This window comes from Protopterus annectens, chromosome 10.part0, assembly GCF_019279795.1.
Source record: "Protopterus annectens isolate FY-2018-M chromosome 10.part0, PAN1.0, whole genome shotgun sequence".
Lineage (NCBI taxonomy): Eukaryota > Metazoa > Chordata > Ceratodontiformes > Protopteridae > Protopterus > Protopterus annectens.
In genome coordinates this window covers 1,009,988,301-1,010,007,173 of record NC_056744.1, presented here as the reverse complement: position 1 = coordinate 1,010,007,173, position 18,873 = coordinate 1,009,988,301, and the positions used below count along the sequence as shown (strand labels likewise).

General features: G+C 37.4%; 1 protein-coding gene across 1 annotated transcript in view; it reads right to left on the bottom strand.

Annotated features, from left to right (window-relative positions):
• The window catches only part of SPATA1 (spermatogenesis associated 1), a 671,358-nt gene that overhangs the window by 193,373 nt on the left and 459,112 nt on the right, over positions 1 to 18,873 (bottom strand). The window contains exons 7-8 of the mRNA XM_044086829.1: positions 9,564 to 9,621; positions 6,906 to 7,023 (exon numbers count right to left, since the gene is read on the bottom strand). Of these exons, the coding sequence (XP_043942764.1) occupies positions 6,906 to 7,023; positions 9,564 to 9,621 (176 nt within the window). The remainder of the gene's footprint in view (positions 1 to 6,905; positions 7,024 to 9,563; positions 9,622 to 18,873) is intronic.

Below are 18,873 nucleotides of genomic sequence, written 5' to 3'. Positions count from 1 at the left end.
AAGTGTTCATATCTCTGGAACCATGGGGGTTATGGAAGAACTGAATAGCAAAACCTTCAGCACAAAGTATTTTTATAGTGCTTGTATTCTTTAGGTTCTAGGTGTTAAACTGAATTTTATAAGTCACAGTAAACACAGTAACTGTTACGTCTGTAATATTTTGTAAATATATATCTCAACCACTCAAGTTACATACATGCATATGTTAACATCATTTTATTCATCTAGCTGAGAGCTTTCATTTGAGGCTAAGAAGTTATGCCTGTGTTACTTGGCTGCTGAGATATTTAGAAAAAGGTGGAAAGTATATCTATATAAATTAATATCATAAAAACAACAGTTGATATCTATTTACCTGCACCACACAGAGGTCAAATATTAATGCAATTGAGTATGCCATTATGTAAGCTTTAAGATGAAATATTTTAAAACCTTGTACATACCATGTTTTTGCAATTATTGATGCAAATAAGAACAAACAATATTTGACGCCTAGAGGTGTCAGTAGGAGTTAACTGCAGATGCACCTGGAGGTGGCACTTGGATGTAATGAGTAGTATTCATGAGTCCTCCTTTTAATCAGGCAGCTTTTTTCTACTCATGCTGTCTGTAAAAAAAATCTATAATCCAAAAAATAAGTAAATAAATAAAAAGAAATAACTTCTTCCCACACTTGTTACTCCATACGCGCAAAGTTGCTTCCTTTATTTCAAGTCTCAGGCTGACAGCTGAGCTAACTGTCAGCACTCTTTGTTGCATAATGCTGCAGCAAAGAGAGATAGATACTCATTAAGTGACACTTCCCACATCCTCAAAAAACACAAAAGCTCCACAGATTGGTGCAGTAAGTTTGAAGTCAGGCTGTTTTCAAAACAACCTGGTGAGTGAATTAAGCCATTTTTCTTCCTTCCTTTCTTTTTTTAATATTTTTGACTTTTCTCAGAACTCCACCTGCACATGTGCAGAGCTCCAAGAACTAAGAATTAAACAGAAAGTCAAGCTGACTTTCTGAATTTTAAAAATAGTGTTTTTTTTCCCTTTTTTTTCTTTTTAATGTGGGGGGGGGTTGCAACTCAGAAGCCAGTGTCATGAGCCATCCCTGCCTCTTTATCTCCCCATTGACAACCAAATCATCCATTTTTGCAATCACCTGCCACTTAGCCAAACATTTTTCTGATATAATTTTTCTGTTCCACTACCCAGTGAGCCATCAGAGAGGCTATTTTATTTTAAATCTATCCAGTGCTACCTGCTTGTCATCAGCCCTCTTGCATCCAATTAAGCCCATTAATACCACCTTCCTTTGTGGTGAGAGTTAACCACACAAGCATACATCTCAATCTCTAAGAGCAAGAAGTCTAAACAAAGTCATAAACAAAAGTGGGACAAAGGCCCAAAATTAGGGACAGTTTTAAATATTGCTCTTACAAACCTAGAAAGTTGATAGAATAACAGGTTTTGCATTAGCATTAATTTTCTGAAGGGTATGACATCTGAAACTCAAATGTATGTTATTTTCTAACTTAAAGCTTTAATTATTTGCTACTAATTTGACAGAAAGACAAAATTTTTTGAAAAATGGATCAAAAATATGAGGCAAAAATCTGGACATTCTGCAAAAATTTGTACATTTGAGAGGTATGCACACAAGACCATTAACTATTCAGCCACTGGAGTTTTCTAGCATGGTCTGTCTCCCGCCCCTTGGTAACAGATATCTGTACTCTGTGATGCAATTGCCATGCAATGCCTCCATTTCTTATGACATGACTTTCATACTTCTACACATATTCTCCCCAGGAAGTTACAATCCTTTGGACAACTACTGTGAACACAAACTGGCAGCAGTGGCTGAGTGCTTCAGATAAAAATCCTTATTAAATTACAGCATCAAAAATCTTCACTGAATACGTATCAGTAAAACAGCCATTAAGAGAGCATTAAGAAATATTAAAAGTGTGTGCCACTGCTATTAGTTATCTGTTCATCATTTATCAAAACTTTCCATGACATATGTAAATTAAGTTTCTTTGGATTTACAAAATCAAGTTTCAGTATATGCTCTGCTCCTTTGCATTCCAACAATTTACTTGTGAATTCTTTTGTGTAATGTGGGTCCTAGACAACCTTTTGAAATGCAAAAAAAGTTGTTTAAACTTGAATTCTGCATAGTAGTAAAAAGTTACACTGTTCATTTTACTTTGATTATTGCATAAGTTGCTGATTTCTAGTAATCTATATGATCTTACCAATATGTAGCAGCAGCCATAGTTGCAATTAATAAAGCTTGGGAATGTTGCAATGAATTCCAAAGAAATATTTTTATCAACCAGAACAGAAAAACACAAATAGAAAAACACAATTCAGCTGCACTGCTAAAGGTGCCAAGTATAAATATGAAAATACTCTGAAGAAATCCTCGGTTCCACCACAGCTTACACCAGATGAAATTAAGAACAAAATTTAATCTTCAATAAAACTTGAAAATGAAAGAAGATAGTGATTAGAGACTCTATCTATTGGCTGGTAAACACCACCTCAGCTAGTAACAACCTTAAATTTAAATATTGAATTTGCTATTTATGTTTTTGACAGTGCTTTGTATATTCTATACAATAGCAAACCTAGTGGATGTGGTCCAATGACAGACTGTGCTGTGATTAGCGCTATACCATGAGTGCGTAAAAAACATTTGCAATACAAAGTGTATCTGATTGGCAAAATGGCCCTAATTGGATACGATTCTGTTTGGAGAGTGGTGCTGTCAGAGCCTGACAAATGGCTAGAATGTCCTTGTTTCATCATTGGAGGATGCTCTTCCCCCTCTATATAATAGCAAACTTGGTGGATGTGGTTCAATGACAAACTGTGCTGTGGTTAGCGCTACACCATGAGCGCGCAAAAAATATTTGCAATGCAAAGTGTATTTGATTGGCAAAATGAAAGAAAAAATTGTCCTGATTCGATATGATTCTGATTGGAGAGTGGCAGCAACAGAGCCTGATGAATGGTTAGAATCTCCTAGTCTTATCATTGGGGGATGATGTATACAGGAAGTAGATGATTGGCTATAAACTCCTTTGGTCAGCTAGCGAGTAATTCCAGGATATAAAGAGCACCAAGTGAATATATGGGCGACTGAATGAATAATACACCTGTGCTTTATATTATAAGAATTATTTCATTATTGTTGGTACATTTATAAAATTAAATAGCTTCATATGAGACTCTACGCAGTATCTCCATATGTGACTGGGCAGGAATACCAAAGAGAAAGAGAACCTGAGAATGGCCCAGAAGTATGTAATGTATGATTCCCTATTGGTTATTAAAGGAAGATCTGGACCAATGATTGGGTGGAAGCAACTTTAAATTTGAGAGGAGCACATTGGACACATATGATCTGATGAAGGCTAGTAAGCCAAAAGCGCTTATCAGATAATTTATGTGCTCCACTGTGTCTGTTTTTATTCAAGTTTATTGAAGATTAAATTTTTTTCTTAATTTTGTCTGGTGTAAGCCGTGGTGGAACCGAGGATTTCTTCAAAGAACAGAAAAACAGGTGGAGTTTGGGCTTAAACAAATTTACACTAATGATATCACACTCACTAACAGTATACAAGTGGGAAGATTATGGCTTGCATGTTTTAAAAGAGACACCTGTACATCTGCAACTTTGAGGAGAAAGTTAAAATGCAGTAAAAATTTGTTCTTCACAGAGCATCAGCATTACATTAAATACACCAAATATTCTGTGTGTATGTGTGTGTGTGTGTGTGTGTGTGTGTGTGTGTGTGTGTGTGTGTGTGTGTGTGTGTGTGTGTGTGTGTGTGTGTGTGTGTGTGTGTGTGTGTGTGTGTGTGTGTGTGTGTGTGTGTGTGTGTGTGTGCGCGCGCACTTACATATGTCTGACTTTATCTGACCATTACAGTCATATTAAGACTGAAAACTTTACTGAAGCTCAGTGAGTGCTATAAACAACAAATCAGGATTCTAGCTGGCAGAAATCAGTCAGTCGGAAAGCTGAGAAGTTTACAACTCCACAAGGTTACTAGGCTGAAAGGGGGAAGCATACCCACTGCTCAGACCCCTGCTGAAGTTCGTGTCAGAAAGTCCCAACATGGTGTTGACAACAAACTCCTGGAAAAGTCAAGTAAGTGTATATGGTGGGACTGCAACAAATAGAACAGCCCTCTTGAAGTGAGAAAATTGTCTTTCAAATCTGCTCTCATAAACACTCATTAAACTGTCTGAAGCTTGCAACCATCATAAAACAATAAAACAATATGAAACCAAATGCCACTAGTAAGAAGGGAGAAAGTGTGGAAGGAATTCATCTGAAAAACTGAAACTTGGGAATCTAAATGTAATTGGAGCTCAGGGGCTGAAGTGCTGAAAGGAGGGTTGTATTCTAAGAATACAAGTGTTAAAACTGAAGCAGAGTCCTGGCAGGGAAAATACAAACTATCAAAAGAAGAGTTAGTAAACAGCCGGAGTGAATGACATCTTCATGTCCCTAAAGCCCAACAAAGCAACAACAAAAATGAATTAACAGACACTTAGGACTAAGGGGTTCTAAATTCTTGCAAACTCCAACTCTCCCTTAAATAGCCTGCAAAGGGGAAGCAATCACCTTTTCATTAAGGAAGCCCCGATAAATGGTCCAATAACTAAAATGATTATATATTACTACCAAGGTGACTATTTGATAGGTACCTCCAAAGAGGATTGTAGATGCAGCTAATTTTTTTCTTCCAAATCTAAACACCCAACATTTTCCTATATAGGGTCACTGTTGGTAGCCTGCTTAATTCTGCTGATAATTTATTCTGCAACATAGGAACAAATTGTGTTATACACTTAATCCATTTCTTTCTTCTACTTAGGTAACTACTGAATTTATATTATGCCTTAGTGACCTCTCATGGCTATGTACAGTCAGTCCTCGCAAATTGCACCATAATTCATACTTAAAAGCCCTACATGCAAGACAAAGTTTTTCCTGCAACATTCTATAACTAATACTGAATTTAACCATGCATCTTTTTTTCATCTCCTGGTTATTTTCTTTGCTGATAATGTGGTCATTTACAGATAAGGTCAGTCTCACACCAACACTCAATTCCAACTCCAGTAAGACTTACATGAGCTCCACCAATGGCTCATAAATCATAAACTACTTCTATACACCACCAAGACCAAAACTATACTTTTTGGAACTCTACAGAAAACAACCATTCCATAGAGACAAACTCCACCTTCAAATACCTAGGACTGTGACTTGATCAGTCATAAACTTCCATTTCCACATAGACAAAGTGAGAACCAAATTAAACTATTTCCTCTTCTGGGACAAAAAGCTGTCCCCTTTTCTATTCCAACCAGCCAGAGCAGCCATTGGCAAAGGAGTTCTCCTTTCTCTATATGAATATGGGCTCGCAATTTTTGCTTTCAACTACAAAAAAAGTATTGCCTCACTCCAAAGTGTCTCTTAACAGAATCTGCAGATTCATTACAAGCTCACCTGTCTGTGAGTATCACTTTATTACCCTAGAAAAAGGTAAATAGCAACTCATAAAACAAAGATCTAAACTACTTTTAGAATCCCAACTCTGCAGACTACCCCAACTCCACTCATTTACTCCACTTGCAGCTAAACTTCACGAAAGAAGCTCCTCATACAACCTGAGACACTACTCACAAGTCCCACCAACTCTCATTACCACTAGAACCAAACTCCACAGCACTGCACATGCTTTGTCCTCTCAGGCACCTACTCTTTGGCAAGCTCTCCCCATCAACACTTAGTCCAAATTCAGAATGCAACTTCTAAAGTTCCAAGCCAAATGCCCCTGCTTCAACACAGGACATATCATGTGACCTATCTCCTTTTGGGGCCTCTTCTCCTCTCTCAAGATTTACTGAAGATCGACCCATTTCAGAAGATAATACTAATACTGTGTACTACACTCTGCTTGACTGTATATTTTGCATTGTGTTTGTTCGCTGGAATGTAAATACACAGTTTTTTTTTCTATGTAATTATTCTGAACTATTCCATTAATGCTTACATTTCTGTACTTTTTGTTTGTGAAATGTTTTGTATTTCACCAAGGCTTAGCCTGAAATTGGTCACTACTGATCAGTGCACAGTAAACAAATATAAATAAAAAATAAATAAATAAATATATTTTTGCTTTGTGTACTTCAGGAATACTTAATTTGCATATCAGGTAGTTGTTTGTGTGCACATATGCAAAAAGTATGCATTCTTTTTTCTTAAAACTCCACCTAAAAATATATGCAGTCACCTAAATCTGTCATTAGCTTCAACTAATTCCTGTACATGGATTAAATCAACACAAAAGGAATGTACAGTTTCATTATTCCCCACCCTCACCATTCAAGTGTTTATTTACCAACAATAAGCTCAGAGTCATTTTTTTCCACACTTTAGTTAGTATACATATTTGTCATTTTTCTTAAAAAAAGCACCCACTGGCCAACACAGTTGTATGATAACAAGAAAGTATAAATGACAAAACGCTGAAAATAAGACATTGTTGGATTTTTTTTTCACAAGATGTACATTTTAGCTGTGTAAAATATTAAATAACAGCAGTAACATTACTAAAAGCATCGTGAACATTACTGTTTTCTGCAGATGGATAGTAGGTAATAGCTTATTTTTATCCAAATGTGATGCATGTTAGTCTGACTGGAACTTCATAAGCTATGTTTTCCAGAAACTGCACTCATTACCAGTATGAAACAATGATCATTTATTTTGACTTAAGTAGGTTGCAGAAGCAAAGCTAATAACCAAGCAGCATTATAAAGAATGTCCAAGAAAGGCAGTCAGACTTTGTTTCTTTTTTACTACCATAATACATAAAAATACTCACTGTCAGTATTTAGCAGTGGAACTTGAGGTCTGTGAGTTGTAAAAGCAACCAGAGGAGGAGCAGGTGGGGGGTCATACTGCACTGGAGATGGTAAAATGGTTGGGACTTTTTTTTCGGCCTGAAATAGGAAAAAAATATATTGTTTTCAGTACCCGGTACATTTCAGTACATTAAAATATATTCAGCTTTGTTATGTTAAGTTTTCCTTTAAAAAATAAGTTAAAGCAAAATAAATGAATAAATAGGTAAAACAAGATCTGTGCAAAAACTATCAACACTACCACTATTTCATTCAGATCTGTGCAAAAACTGTCAACACTACCACTATTTCATTCAGATTTGTGCAAAAACTGTCAACACTACTTCCTTCATTCCTCGAGGCTTACTGACCTCTTTGAGCTAAACATTTTACTATCAGTATGACTTTGCACAAGCTTATTCAAAATAATCAACTTATGAAAACAGACTCGGGTGAAAAAATTATAGAAGAAGATTTATTTATAGCAGTCTAATCTAATAGCAGACAACATCCAATCTTGATCTGGTAATGGCTCAACAAGCATTTAATGTGCCTAAATGGGAGGGAGGGAAAGTAAAGCTGAGAGTGCAGTCAACAAATGGTGGAAGAAGCAAACAGAACGTTGCGAGGGAATTAACTTTGCTAAGGTGAAGGGGGGAGGGGTAAACATAGAAACCAGATAGGCTGGATCCCAGGATCCTCAAAAATTTGACCAGTGGACTGAGAGATGTTTTTAGGAGGTTTGCAGCAGTCACTGGCCACGTAGAAGTGCTTGAAGACTGAAAAACAGAAATTGTGGTACCTTTGTACAAGAATGCAATAGTAAAATTGTAGTATAGGTACTGTTAGCCTAACAGCAGTGACAGAGAAGTCATGGTGAGAATTCTGATGGAAAGGCCATTTGCTTTCTTGGAGGACAACAACTAGCAAGGAATCGTGCCCAAAAGGAGATATCAGGCAAACCTGATTGAATTTTGAGATTGGGTTATAAGAGAACTTGACAAAAGATTAGGGGTTGATGTGGCCTACCTGGACTTTGACAAGTAGATGCCAAGAAAACAAGAGAGTTTGGAGTCAGGATCTTAACTAAGGAAACATAGTGTCACATGGTTAAGTTATAGCACATAGATTGTGGTGGTGACTGGACAACATCAGAAATTATGAAAGTTAGTAGTAGGGATTAGCAAGGTGGTCAGTCCTTGGACCAGTACTCTTCAGTGTGAATCAACCTCTTCAATGATACCACAAAGTTAGAAGCAACACTGGAAGATAGAAGATGAATTTAAGGAAGGATTTGGAAGAGATGACCAACTGCTTTGAAAGTTGGCAGTTGAGATTCAGTACATAAAAGTGCAAAGTACTCTGCAGGGGTCACAGCAAGCCTGATGTAAAGTTTCAGCTGTACGGACTGAAACTGAAGGCAAAAGAGTGGGGAAAGCATCTGTTGAGTGCTGATTACACCTGGACAAGAACAACAAGACCAGAGTGAGAGGAAAGTGGAAGCAGCCAGCCGAAAGTTAAGGTGCATCCTCAGAGGTGGGGGCAAGGGCACAGAATAGAGTTGCTAAAACTCTTCTCATCTGATACTGGAGGAGACAGGAGAAGATATGTTATGGATGACCAACCTCGTGCCAGACTGAAGGAGGTTTCCTGAATATCAACGATGGAGAAGGGGACACAGGTATCAGACATTACTGACCAAATCCTCCTTGGATTTGCAAAAGCACTTCATGAAGAGGGCTTTAACTGGTGGAGAGACTCTATTGATGCATTTAGAACAACACTACTGAAGTGGAGAACTGGTGGATGGGGAGACAGTAAAGGGGTAGTGACAGAATGATGAATGTAATTAAAGAGCAGGCTAGATAGGCTTATAGTCTCCTGCCATCAAACAAATGCAGTATAATATATTATTACAAGTCCACTGCTATGAATTACATTTTCCTTAGGCACACAACAATGTAAACATCAGTGTCATACCAGGCCTTCAAAGCTGCTAATTAGTTTTGCTCCACTAGGCCCGATTGTAGAAATTAACTCAAAAGGGAAAACATACTATATAGTAAAAAATAAATGTGTTGATAACTGCCAAAATAATATAGCTAAAGCCAAAGTTCAAAACAAACTACATTGTACAGGAGTAAAATAGAATAATACTAAGGTGGTTACACCTTTTACATAATATCAAGTTATTTTCATTTATTTGTTTTGAAACACTCAATAATTTTTGGACCCTTTCTTCAACAAATCAGTTTAGAAAGGGCCTGTTTAAATCACACAACAAATTTCTTAGTAATTTTTTTTAATGAAGTTGGACATAGCTAATCCTTTAGATATGGCCAAAAGTTTATTAGGGATATTTTCATTTGTGCTTGATTCTGTGCCTGGCCCTACAATACAATTACAATGTTATAACAATTTGTCATGACATAATTCTTCTAAAGTTCTGGCAGTATCATGTTTAGTAGTAACCATGTATAATAAAACAATGTGAAAAAATATGACAGCCATAATTTTGAAATATTTACGTTATATATATATATATATATATATATATATATATATATATATATATATATATATATATATATCAATCAACAAACCATTAAATTATGAGAATATAATATCTGCAGCCTTACCTGTTTTACTGGTATCCTGGAATGATTTCCTATTGATCTTTTGGCTTCATGTCCTATACTAAATTAAATAAAATAAGGCAATATAGTTACTGTATTCTGATAAAGGACTACACTTAAAGGTACTTAATTCTTTTAACTATATATTTTTTTCTGAACAGTATATTCTTCTGTACTTTTACAGTTTTGCAAACTACAAGAAAAAATGAACACTTTTTTCAAGATCTGCTACTGTTTCAGACTACACAATACAATATTAAAAGTATACTGCCACACACAGAACTAACTTTTCACTTAGTTTCTGCATGATAATAGATACCAAAATAGGTTTTGAATGTATTATACCTAAAGCAGGTGTTAAACTGGTGCCAGAAGTTTTACAGATATATTTACCCGGACAGACTTCAAGCACCACTATCGGTATATTATGTAACATTTTCACAAGACCAGTCCTACTATGTTTATTCCCACTGTAAAAAGTAGGCTTGTTAATATGGACTATCACAGAGAAAGTATGGCTGCGTGAATTATTCATGATAGCAGTAGATCTCTGTGGGTGGCACACCCTGCAGCTGTATATTTGAAATGTCAAGACCTGCTAAAACGAGTCCCAAAACACAGAAACTGGCTGAAAAACAGACTTACATATACTAAGTCTGGGATTGCCATTTCTCAAAATATTTTCTTTTCTCCAAGGTCTGATGCTGTCAGAGTTTGTATATATAAGCTAAGAGGTGTGTGTGTGGGGGGGGGCTTGCCACCCACATTATAAGGTGTAGGGGGGTATGCCCCCCTGCAAAAAAGAAGTTTAAAGGAGAAGAGCAGTCTTTGAGATTCGCTCTTTTCCTGGGTTTTCAGTCTTCTTTTTTTTCAACTTGGCCCTTGACATTTTGAGAGCCAACATTCCAATAAGGAGCCATAATAATGGAGTTGTACTCATCAACATCACTCCTCCATACAGTATGTTTTTTCCCAACAGTCAGTGCTCCTCACATCACAGAATAATGTCTGTCATGCTGTAGTGTAGACAATGGCCAGTACTTGCCTTCTGCAGAGCTAAACCTGCCTTGTGCCATCTTTAGGTTTTCAAGGTAGAAACAAATAAATTAAAACTTTGATCAATGCTTAAGTGCCTAGGACCTATAAAATGAACACCATAAGCCCCCCTGCTGACTATATACATGTTATATAACCTGGTAATACACAGGAAACAAAATCAGGAAGAATATGGCGTGAGGCCATTTCTTCCACTGCAAAAGTTGTATTAAATGACTAGCTTATGTTACTGTGCTACTTTGGGTAGCACTGAGAATGTCAGAAATATTAAGGTGTGAATCTTTTTAAGACAGCCCCCCCCCCCACCCACCTTCACCCAGCTCCAGCCAGACTTCCAGAATAGGCTCTACAAACATCTTAACAGAATTCCGTGTCACAGCTTCACAAGTATCCTGAGCTGAAATATTTTTAATCTCTGTAATTAAGATGCCACCAGCCCAAGTAGAATATACTCAGGAAGTACTGAACTGCAAGAAGTACAAATTTTGAAAGTGACTTTTACCAAATTTTGCAAAAGTTTGAATGACGTTTCCTTTTTACTCTCAGGTGCAGCAACTTTGTCAGCTAAACAAACATATATCCAGCACAGTCAAGCCACATGGTTCTATATAAAGAGAATGGAATGCGATATTTTCAAATGGACATTTTCTGCGCAGTGCAGAAGTCTGAATTATGCTTTCTCAGAAGACACTGTCCCCTACATCCCATGGGAGGAAGTTAACCTGTCACCCCACTGTTATCCATATATCTGTATTATATATATAATAATAAATAAGATGTAGTTTATGTTCCTCTGGTACCGGAACAAAGTAGGGGGTCCCCAATCCTTGTACAATTTTGCCCTCAAGTGGTACTGAGTACTCCTAATATCCCCCAGGAACTAAAAGTGAAAGTGAAGTTGGATACTGAAGGCAGAAGTGTCATCTATTTCAGAGACTAATTACAATGCAGTTTTCACATATACTGCAAATACATAAATGTACTCTTGGGAAGACTGACTGCTAAGGATTTTTAAAAACAACTAATTGGAAAGGATTTTAATTCCTAGGGCATAACTGAAGTGACAATAAAGACAAAGAAAAAAAATATTTATTTTTACATTTTTTACCCGGGTGACTGCACAACATCTGCCATTAGACAACCAAAGACAGAGTTTTTTTTCCCCATCAGGATAAGAAAGTTAGACTTATTTTACAGTCAGGTAAAATAGTAATCTATTACATGCATAATATTCTAAGGATACTTTTGTACAAAGTAGTAATCTTTGCACCTGAAGCATACTGCTGCAAACAGCAAGGTAGTGATATTAGGGTCAGGAATAACAGATGAAAATGTATAACTAATGGCTAATACATATATGTTATGAGCATTAGTAGATGGTATAAATATAAGTAACCAGCAAGTAAGTGAAGTAAGGTTATAGAAGAAGAGATAAGCTGTATATGTAATAGCAAAGTGAAGTTAATCATCCACATATAGGAACTTAAGCAAGCAGTTACAGTGACCATAAGAGACCTAGCCATACAACTTTAAATATAAACACTTGAAAGTTCTTCTCATCCTTTGCAAATGCTTAATTGTACCCCTTCTCAGATTAAGCAAAGCCATACATGATAACCCTGCCTTAAAGACAGACAAATTAGTACATTGCTTGACCTACAGTGGTAATTTATTCCATAGACTGGTAATATATTGAGTTAGGAAGGTAGCCCTCCACTGAGTGATATAAGACAGTAAACATGTCTCAAAAAGTGAGATACAGGTCATCTTGGGACAGCCGTTAGGCTACTGAGTATAAGGAGACTTGTTCTAATCTGGAAAGCTAGTTGAAGGATTTAAGGCCTTTAGTTTTTTGGTTAAAAATCTTTGGGCCTTTCTAGTTGAGCTATATACTTGGATTTCTACATATCAAAGGTGGATATTGTATTTGATGGTATATATGATAAGGGAAGGCTAAAGTGATAAAATGACTTCTTTGGATCTTGAAGATATTCCCTTGGAAATTAACTGGGAAAGATAGAAGGATTTCCTGCCTATGGTAGACACAAGATAATCAAATGAGAGATTGTTGTCCACATAAGTACCCAGATATCTTATGACCATATGTATTTGAAGAAGAGCATTGCTTGCAACATATGAGGTGGGGACAGCATTTCAGTGAATGCTACTATGCTACACTTTTTTGCACTTAGTTTCTGACCATTTTCAATGTAGCAGGTATGTGGGGTCCATATTCGGCTACCGAAAACAATAAAATGTGAACGGCTAAATCCTGAACAGAAAAGAGCGAAACAAAAAAGCAGGGAACATGGACATAAATTAAAATAAATTCATTGAATGGCCATAATTGGCCAACAACCAAGAAGTAACATGATGCATAGAGTAAGTGAAGAGGAAACCTTTTAAATTTGCCCTATTCCCCTCTGTAGTGCAATCTCGGAGTTGGTATATATATATATATATATATATATATATATATATATATATATATATATATATATATATATATGTAGTTTGAGGGGGTGTGGTGGGCACAGCCCCCACCTTGCTTGGTTTTGTTTGTGATGTTGGCCATCTATTGCTTTTTGATGATGTCCTTGTTCACTCTTTTCTGTTCAAGATTTAGCTGTTCGCATTTTATTGTTTTCAGTAGCCAAACATAGACCTGGTATGTGCATATTTCAGACTTTCTTAGAGTAGTTTAGTACTAGTGGATGAGCAGATAACAGTGCCTGGCTTGCAATCATCAGCAAACTTGGTTAACCAGACTTCATGGATATCAGCTTGCATGACTACAAAATAAATGCCAAATAGGAGAGGTCTCAGCACTGATCCCTGCAGTATCCCATTAAGTACAGTTTTACATACAGAGAGGTTACCAGCAACTTTTACTACCTGGAATCTGTTATCTAGTCAATTTGCAATCCAGTGGATAACAACAGGTTTACATTAAGCTTGTCTAACTTTCCAATAATACTACTATAGTGGATAGTATCAAAAGCTTTGGCCAAGACAAAATAAGCAGTGTATATGGACTGACCACTGTCCATAGTATCTATAACCTTGTCAATGACTTTACCAGATTTGGTGGACAGGACTTTCCCTTCACAAAATAATACTGAGCGGGATCTAAATCAGTTAAGTTGCCTATGTCTGCATAAATTTCTTCTGCTTGACACATTCTATGACTTTGCATATAAGGCTGGTGAGTATGATAGGTCTATAATTACTTGGGTCTGTAGAGAGGCCACCCTTGAGTATAGGAGTTATAGTTGCTGTTCTCCAGACAACAAGGATAAACATCGTAGATAGTCTGAGAACAGTTTAAGTAGAGACTTGGATAGTGCAAACTTGATGCTGATGAGAATGCATCAATGAATGTATGTTACCTGGTCCCATAGAAACAATATTTTAAGCCTTTGACAGGGATTCTTATGCCATGATGGAAATGAACCCCATTCCTAAGTCAGGGTACGATCAGACCTCAAGAAATTAGCATTATTTCAGTCTCTGATGGTAACCAAGTGTGCTCTTCTCAACACCAGCAATGTACCCAGAATTGCCTCCTTCTGTAATTCATATGGGGTTACATGTGTTGGTAGCAAATTTATGTACACTTGTAAATTCATTTTTATTAAACCTGTTCTCCTACTACTATTGGAACTGTCTGGTTACTTTCTTTCTACATTGCTGTAGTTTCTGCTTGAAAATCCTGGTATTTTATGACTTTGTTTCTCTGTGTACATAAGGCACTGTAATCACCCGGTGTAGCAATTGCAATGATCAGTCCTACTTTTATTTCTTTTCATGAACATTTATCTGTTTTTCTCACATCTATTTTGTAAACTGTTGGTAATGGGTGATCCCATGTAATATAAGCTTCATCATTCTCTATAATGCTTTGTGGTTCATATTTCCATTGCTTCTTAGCTACTTCTATATTGTAGTGTTTGTATAATCCCCAATCCAACAGTCTTGCCACATTGTTATGCCGTCTGTAAAAAAGCCATCTCCATGAGTGTATCACACCCAGCAACAAGATGTGTGAATGTTTCCAGTTCATTTTTTCAGAACCTGCATTAGTCTGTTTCTCCCATATTTTCAATGAACTTTTTAAACCAACATGTACGTAGTCCACTGCCCTGGGCCACCATTATTAGCCTTACATTCTTTGGTTTCAAAATTTCAATTCACCTTTCCTTAACCATTCCAGCTTCAGATCCTGAGCAACGTGAAGTTGTTCCAGGAGATGTCTATATTTGCCACTATAGTTCTAGATTTTCTATTTTTTTTTCTTTCTTATCTGATCCTTTTCCTTATAGTCATTCTTTTGCTTTTTGGCACATTCATTTGCAGTTTGATTTTTGTCTACTTCTGGTTTGATTTCCATTCCAGCTTGAGGCTGACATGCTTCTACTGAACTAAGCAAAGATGTCATAGGTTCATAGCTTCATACTAGGCTATCTGCCCTAGGGCATTTATAAGCCTAGCCAGAGTGTGTTTGGCTTTCGCCACCCATTTTAAAATAATTTTGCTATGCCCTTTTTCGAGGTTAGTATACTGTGCCTCTGTCTAACAGTGACACAGAAGTGATACCCGGGGTAAACCTACGATCTCCCATCCACTCATCAAGATTCCTCTTGAAGAAAGTCAATGAGGGACTCTGCCTAACCTGGACTGGGATTTTATTCCAGAGTGAAGGGAGCCTCTGGGTTATGAATCTGTCCCTCCAGCATGTCCTATTTATTGCAGTGCTGAGGTTCAAGTCTCTTGAGCTGGTGGCCCGATGGGATTTGGATTTTCTGAGGTGGAGCATGTCCATTAATTCCGGGTTGGACATGGCTTTATCGTCAGGCACAGATCGCCTCTGAGCAGGCGGTATGCCACTGAGTAGAGCTGGAGTTTCTTTAACCGGGCAGCATATGGCATCTGTTTGAGCCCTTTGATCCTCTTGGTGAGGTACTTTTGGGGTCTTTCCAGTTGCTGCAGGTGTCTGGTAAGGTACATCCCAAAGGGGCATTGTACTCAATTATGGGCCTGATGAGGGATGAGTAAAGCGGCATGATGAGCGCCCCTGACCTAGATGTGAATCCCTTCATGATTAGGTGGGCTATATAAAATGTTTTTCTAACCACTTTGGCCAGGTGGTTGTCAAATGAGAGATTGCTATCAACTTGGGTCCCCAGGTCCCTAATTACTTCTGTACTTAATGGATTACCACCTATGTGGTAATTTGTGGACACTTTGTTTTTGCCAAAGGGGATGACTATACACTTTTTGGCGTTTAGCTTGAGGCCATGGCTCTGGCACCAGTTGTCTGTTTCTATGAGGCCCTTTTGGAGGATGCTTGTGTCGCCTGGAGTGTCGATTATGGCGCCCAGTTTGCAGTCATCTGCAAACTTGGTCAGCCACAGTCCTTCCGTTAGATTACTTTTCCTCACGTTTTAAAACATTCACTATGTTTGGATCTGATGAGGTCAGCAGATATGCATGCAGTCCCACAATTGCAGATCTATACATGCAATCAGTTTTGAGGAGGCCCATACCTCCTTCAGAGAGAGTAATATTGTCTTGGTGTACACTGATTTTTATACATCATTTGATAAGCATGAAGCATTTTTTTTTATTTCAAATCCAACTGATACAGTACTTTTTAGGGCCACTTAATCACCCCAAATCTGTTAGAACAGGAAGATCAATTTGATTTATAGCCTGGACTTTATTCCTGGATGTCAGTTCAGTCTTCAGTGTAAGTTTTAGCCTTCTGAAGCTTTTCTTACTGAGCTTTATTCTCATTTGTTCATGTTTTATTGTTGACCCTTCATCTATTCCCAAATATTTGTACACTTTCTGCTGCTCTATTCCTTTATATCACATTCTTGTCCTGGGTTGATATTTTCTTGGTGCTGCAGTTTTATTTGTTTTAAATGCTGCATTTGCCCATTTATCTAAATCAAAGGTCATATCATCTAAGAAAGTTTTAACCATTTGTAATGGCACTTTCAACTCCTCATCTGATAGACTGTAAAGTTTTAAATCATCCACAAAAAGGGAATAAGAACTCTTTAAACCAGGTTGGTTTCTGGGAACCAAATTGTAACTACAGCCAGTTAAAGTATACAGCTTAGTGGGATAAAAGCAAGACAAAACAGCAATATTGATAAAGAATCACCTTGGAATATCCCCCTTTGAATTTTCATCTCTGGGTCAATAATTTTCCCCTTGTCATGGCTTAGTTTCAAAGTACTTTGCCACTGTTTCATGGTGGCTGTAATGTAATTGATCAATGTAGGGTATATCTTATACATCTGTAAGCATTCTTTATACATGAATGTGGGATGCTGTCAAATGTTTTTTTTGTATTCTGTGCATGCCATAGTTAGATTCTTCCCCTTTATACAACTTCCTATTATGGCTTTATTCAGCAATAGATGATCCTTTTTTCCATATGACTTTGTTTTCTTTTTGTTCTATTGCATAATTGAATCTTTTTCTAAATTACTATAAACTGCATCAATTCCAGTATATAATTTTTATATTGTTGAAAGGAATGGTATTAGTCTACAGTTCTTAGGATGATTGGCAGGTTCACACTTAAGAAGTGTATTTTTTTCTGTTAACCAGGTTTTTGTCTGTTCAGGATGTGCATATAAGTATTTTTTACTCCTGACCAAATCTTTGTGCGAAGATGTTAAAACATTTAGCCAGAAGTTAGCTACAGCATTTTGGCCTGGGGTTTTCCATTTAAGTGCTTTTCTCAATTTTGTCTCAATGTCTCTGGCTACTCCTTCATCCCATTTCATATTCTCTACATTTTAATTCCTTACTGTTTCTTTTAATTCTTCTACCCATTCATTATCTTTGTTGTGTTCAGCAGGGTCTTCACAAATATTTCCCCAAAATGTGTCTATTTCTTCTTTTCTGGAGCTGTTTCTATTCTTTTTGCTTTGTTTCCCTGTTGTCTATAAAACCATTTTGGGTCATCAGTGAAACTGCTTCTTTTCTACATTTCCATTACATTTATCTGCATACCCTCTAAGCTTTTCTGCTCGTGCCGACATTTTTAGATTATTATGGGCAATAGTATATATTTGTAGTATATAGTGTATATTTGTTGTACATGTATTTGTACAACAACTTTGTTATTCTGATTGTTAGCCAATCTACAGTTTGGTCTCTAACGTTATTATTCACACTCTGTAACGTCCAAGTTTTACCAGGTATTTACTCTTCATTCTGTAACTGTATGTTCATAGGTTCATAGGTGTGTACTAGGCTAATGGCCCTGGAGCCTTTACAAGCCTAGCCCATAGGATTACCCTGGCATCATGCCACCCAATCTAATTCCTTGTGCCTCTGTCGAGTAAAGCCACTGGGGTGATCCCCGGGGTGAATTTTCTATTTCCCATCCATTGATCAAGATTTCTCTTGAAGAAGGCCAGTGAGGTGCTCTGCTTGACATGTATGGAAACTCTACTCCATAGCATGAGCAGTCTCTTGGTTATGAACCTGTCCCTTCAGCATGTTCTGTTGTTTGTGGTAATGAGGTTGAGGTCTCTGGAGCGTGTGGTGCGGAGGGATTTCTTTAGATGTAGCATTTCTAACAGATCTGGGTCAGACATGGCTTTGTATGTCAAGCAGAGATCGCCTCTAAGTAGGTGATATGAGACAGAGAATAGTTGGAGTTTTTTGAGTCTGTCCATATAGGACAAGTGTTTAAGGCCTAGGATCCTCTTTGTGAGGTACTTTTGCAGCCTCTCCAGTTGTTGCAGGTGTCTAGTGAGGTACATGCCAAATGGGGTATTGTACTCGATGATTGGCCTAATGAGGGAAGAGTAGAGGGAGACAATGACCTCTTTCTTCCTGGATGCAAAACCGTTAGTAATGAGATGTGCCACATAGAAGGACTTTCTGACCACAGTGGCAAAGTGGTGGTCAAAAGACAGGTTGCTGTTAACATGTGTTCCCAGATCTCTTATAATGCCTTCTGTGTTTTGTGAACTACCATCAATGTGGTAATTCAAGACAACCAGGTTTTTCCCAAAGGGGATGACGACACATGTTTTGGCACTGAGCTTAAGGCCATGGTTCTGACACCAGTCGTTGGTGTCATTGAGGCCTTTCTGTAGGATGTCAACATCACTTGAGGAGTTAATAATAGCTCCCAACTTGCAATAGTCTGCGAACTTCAGAGAAGTAGATACCAAACAGGAGAGGACCCAGGACCGAACCCTGTGGGACTCCACTCATGACTGGT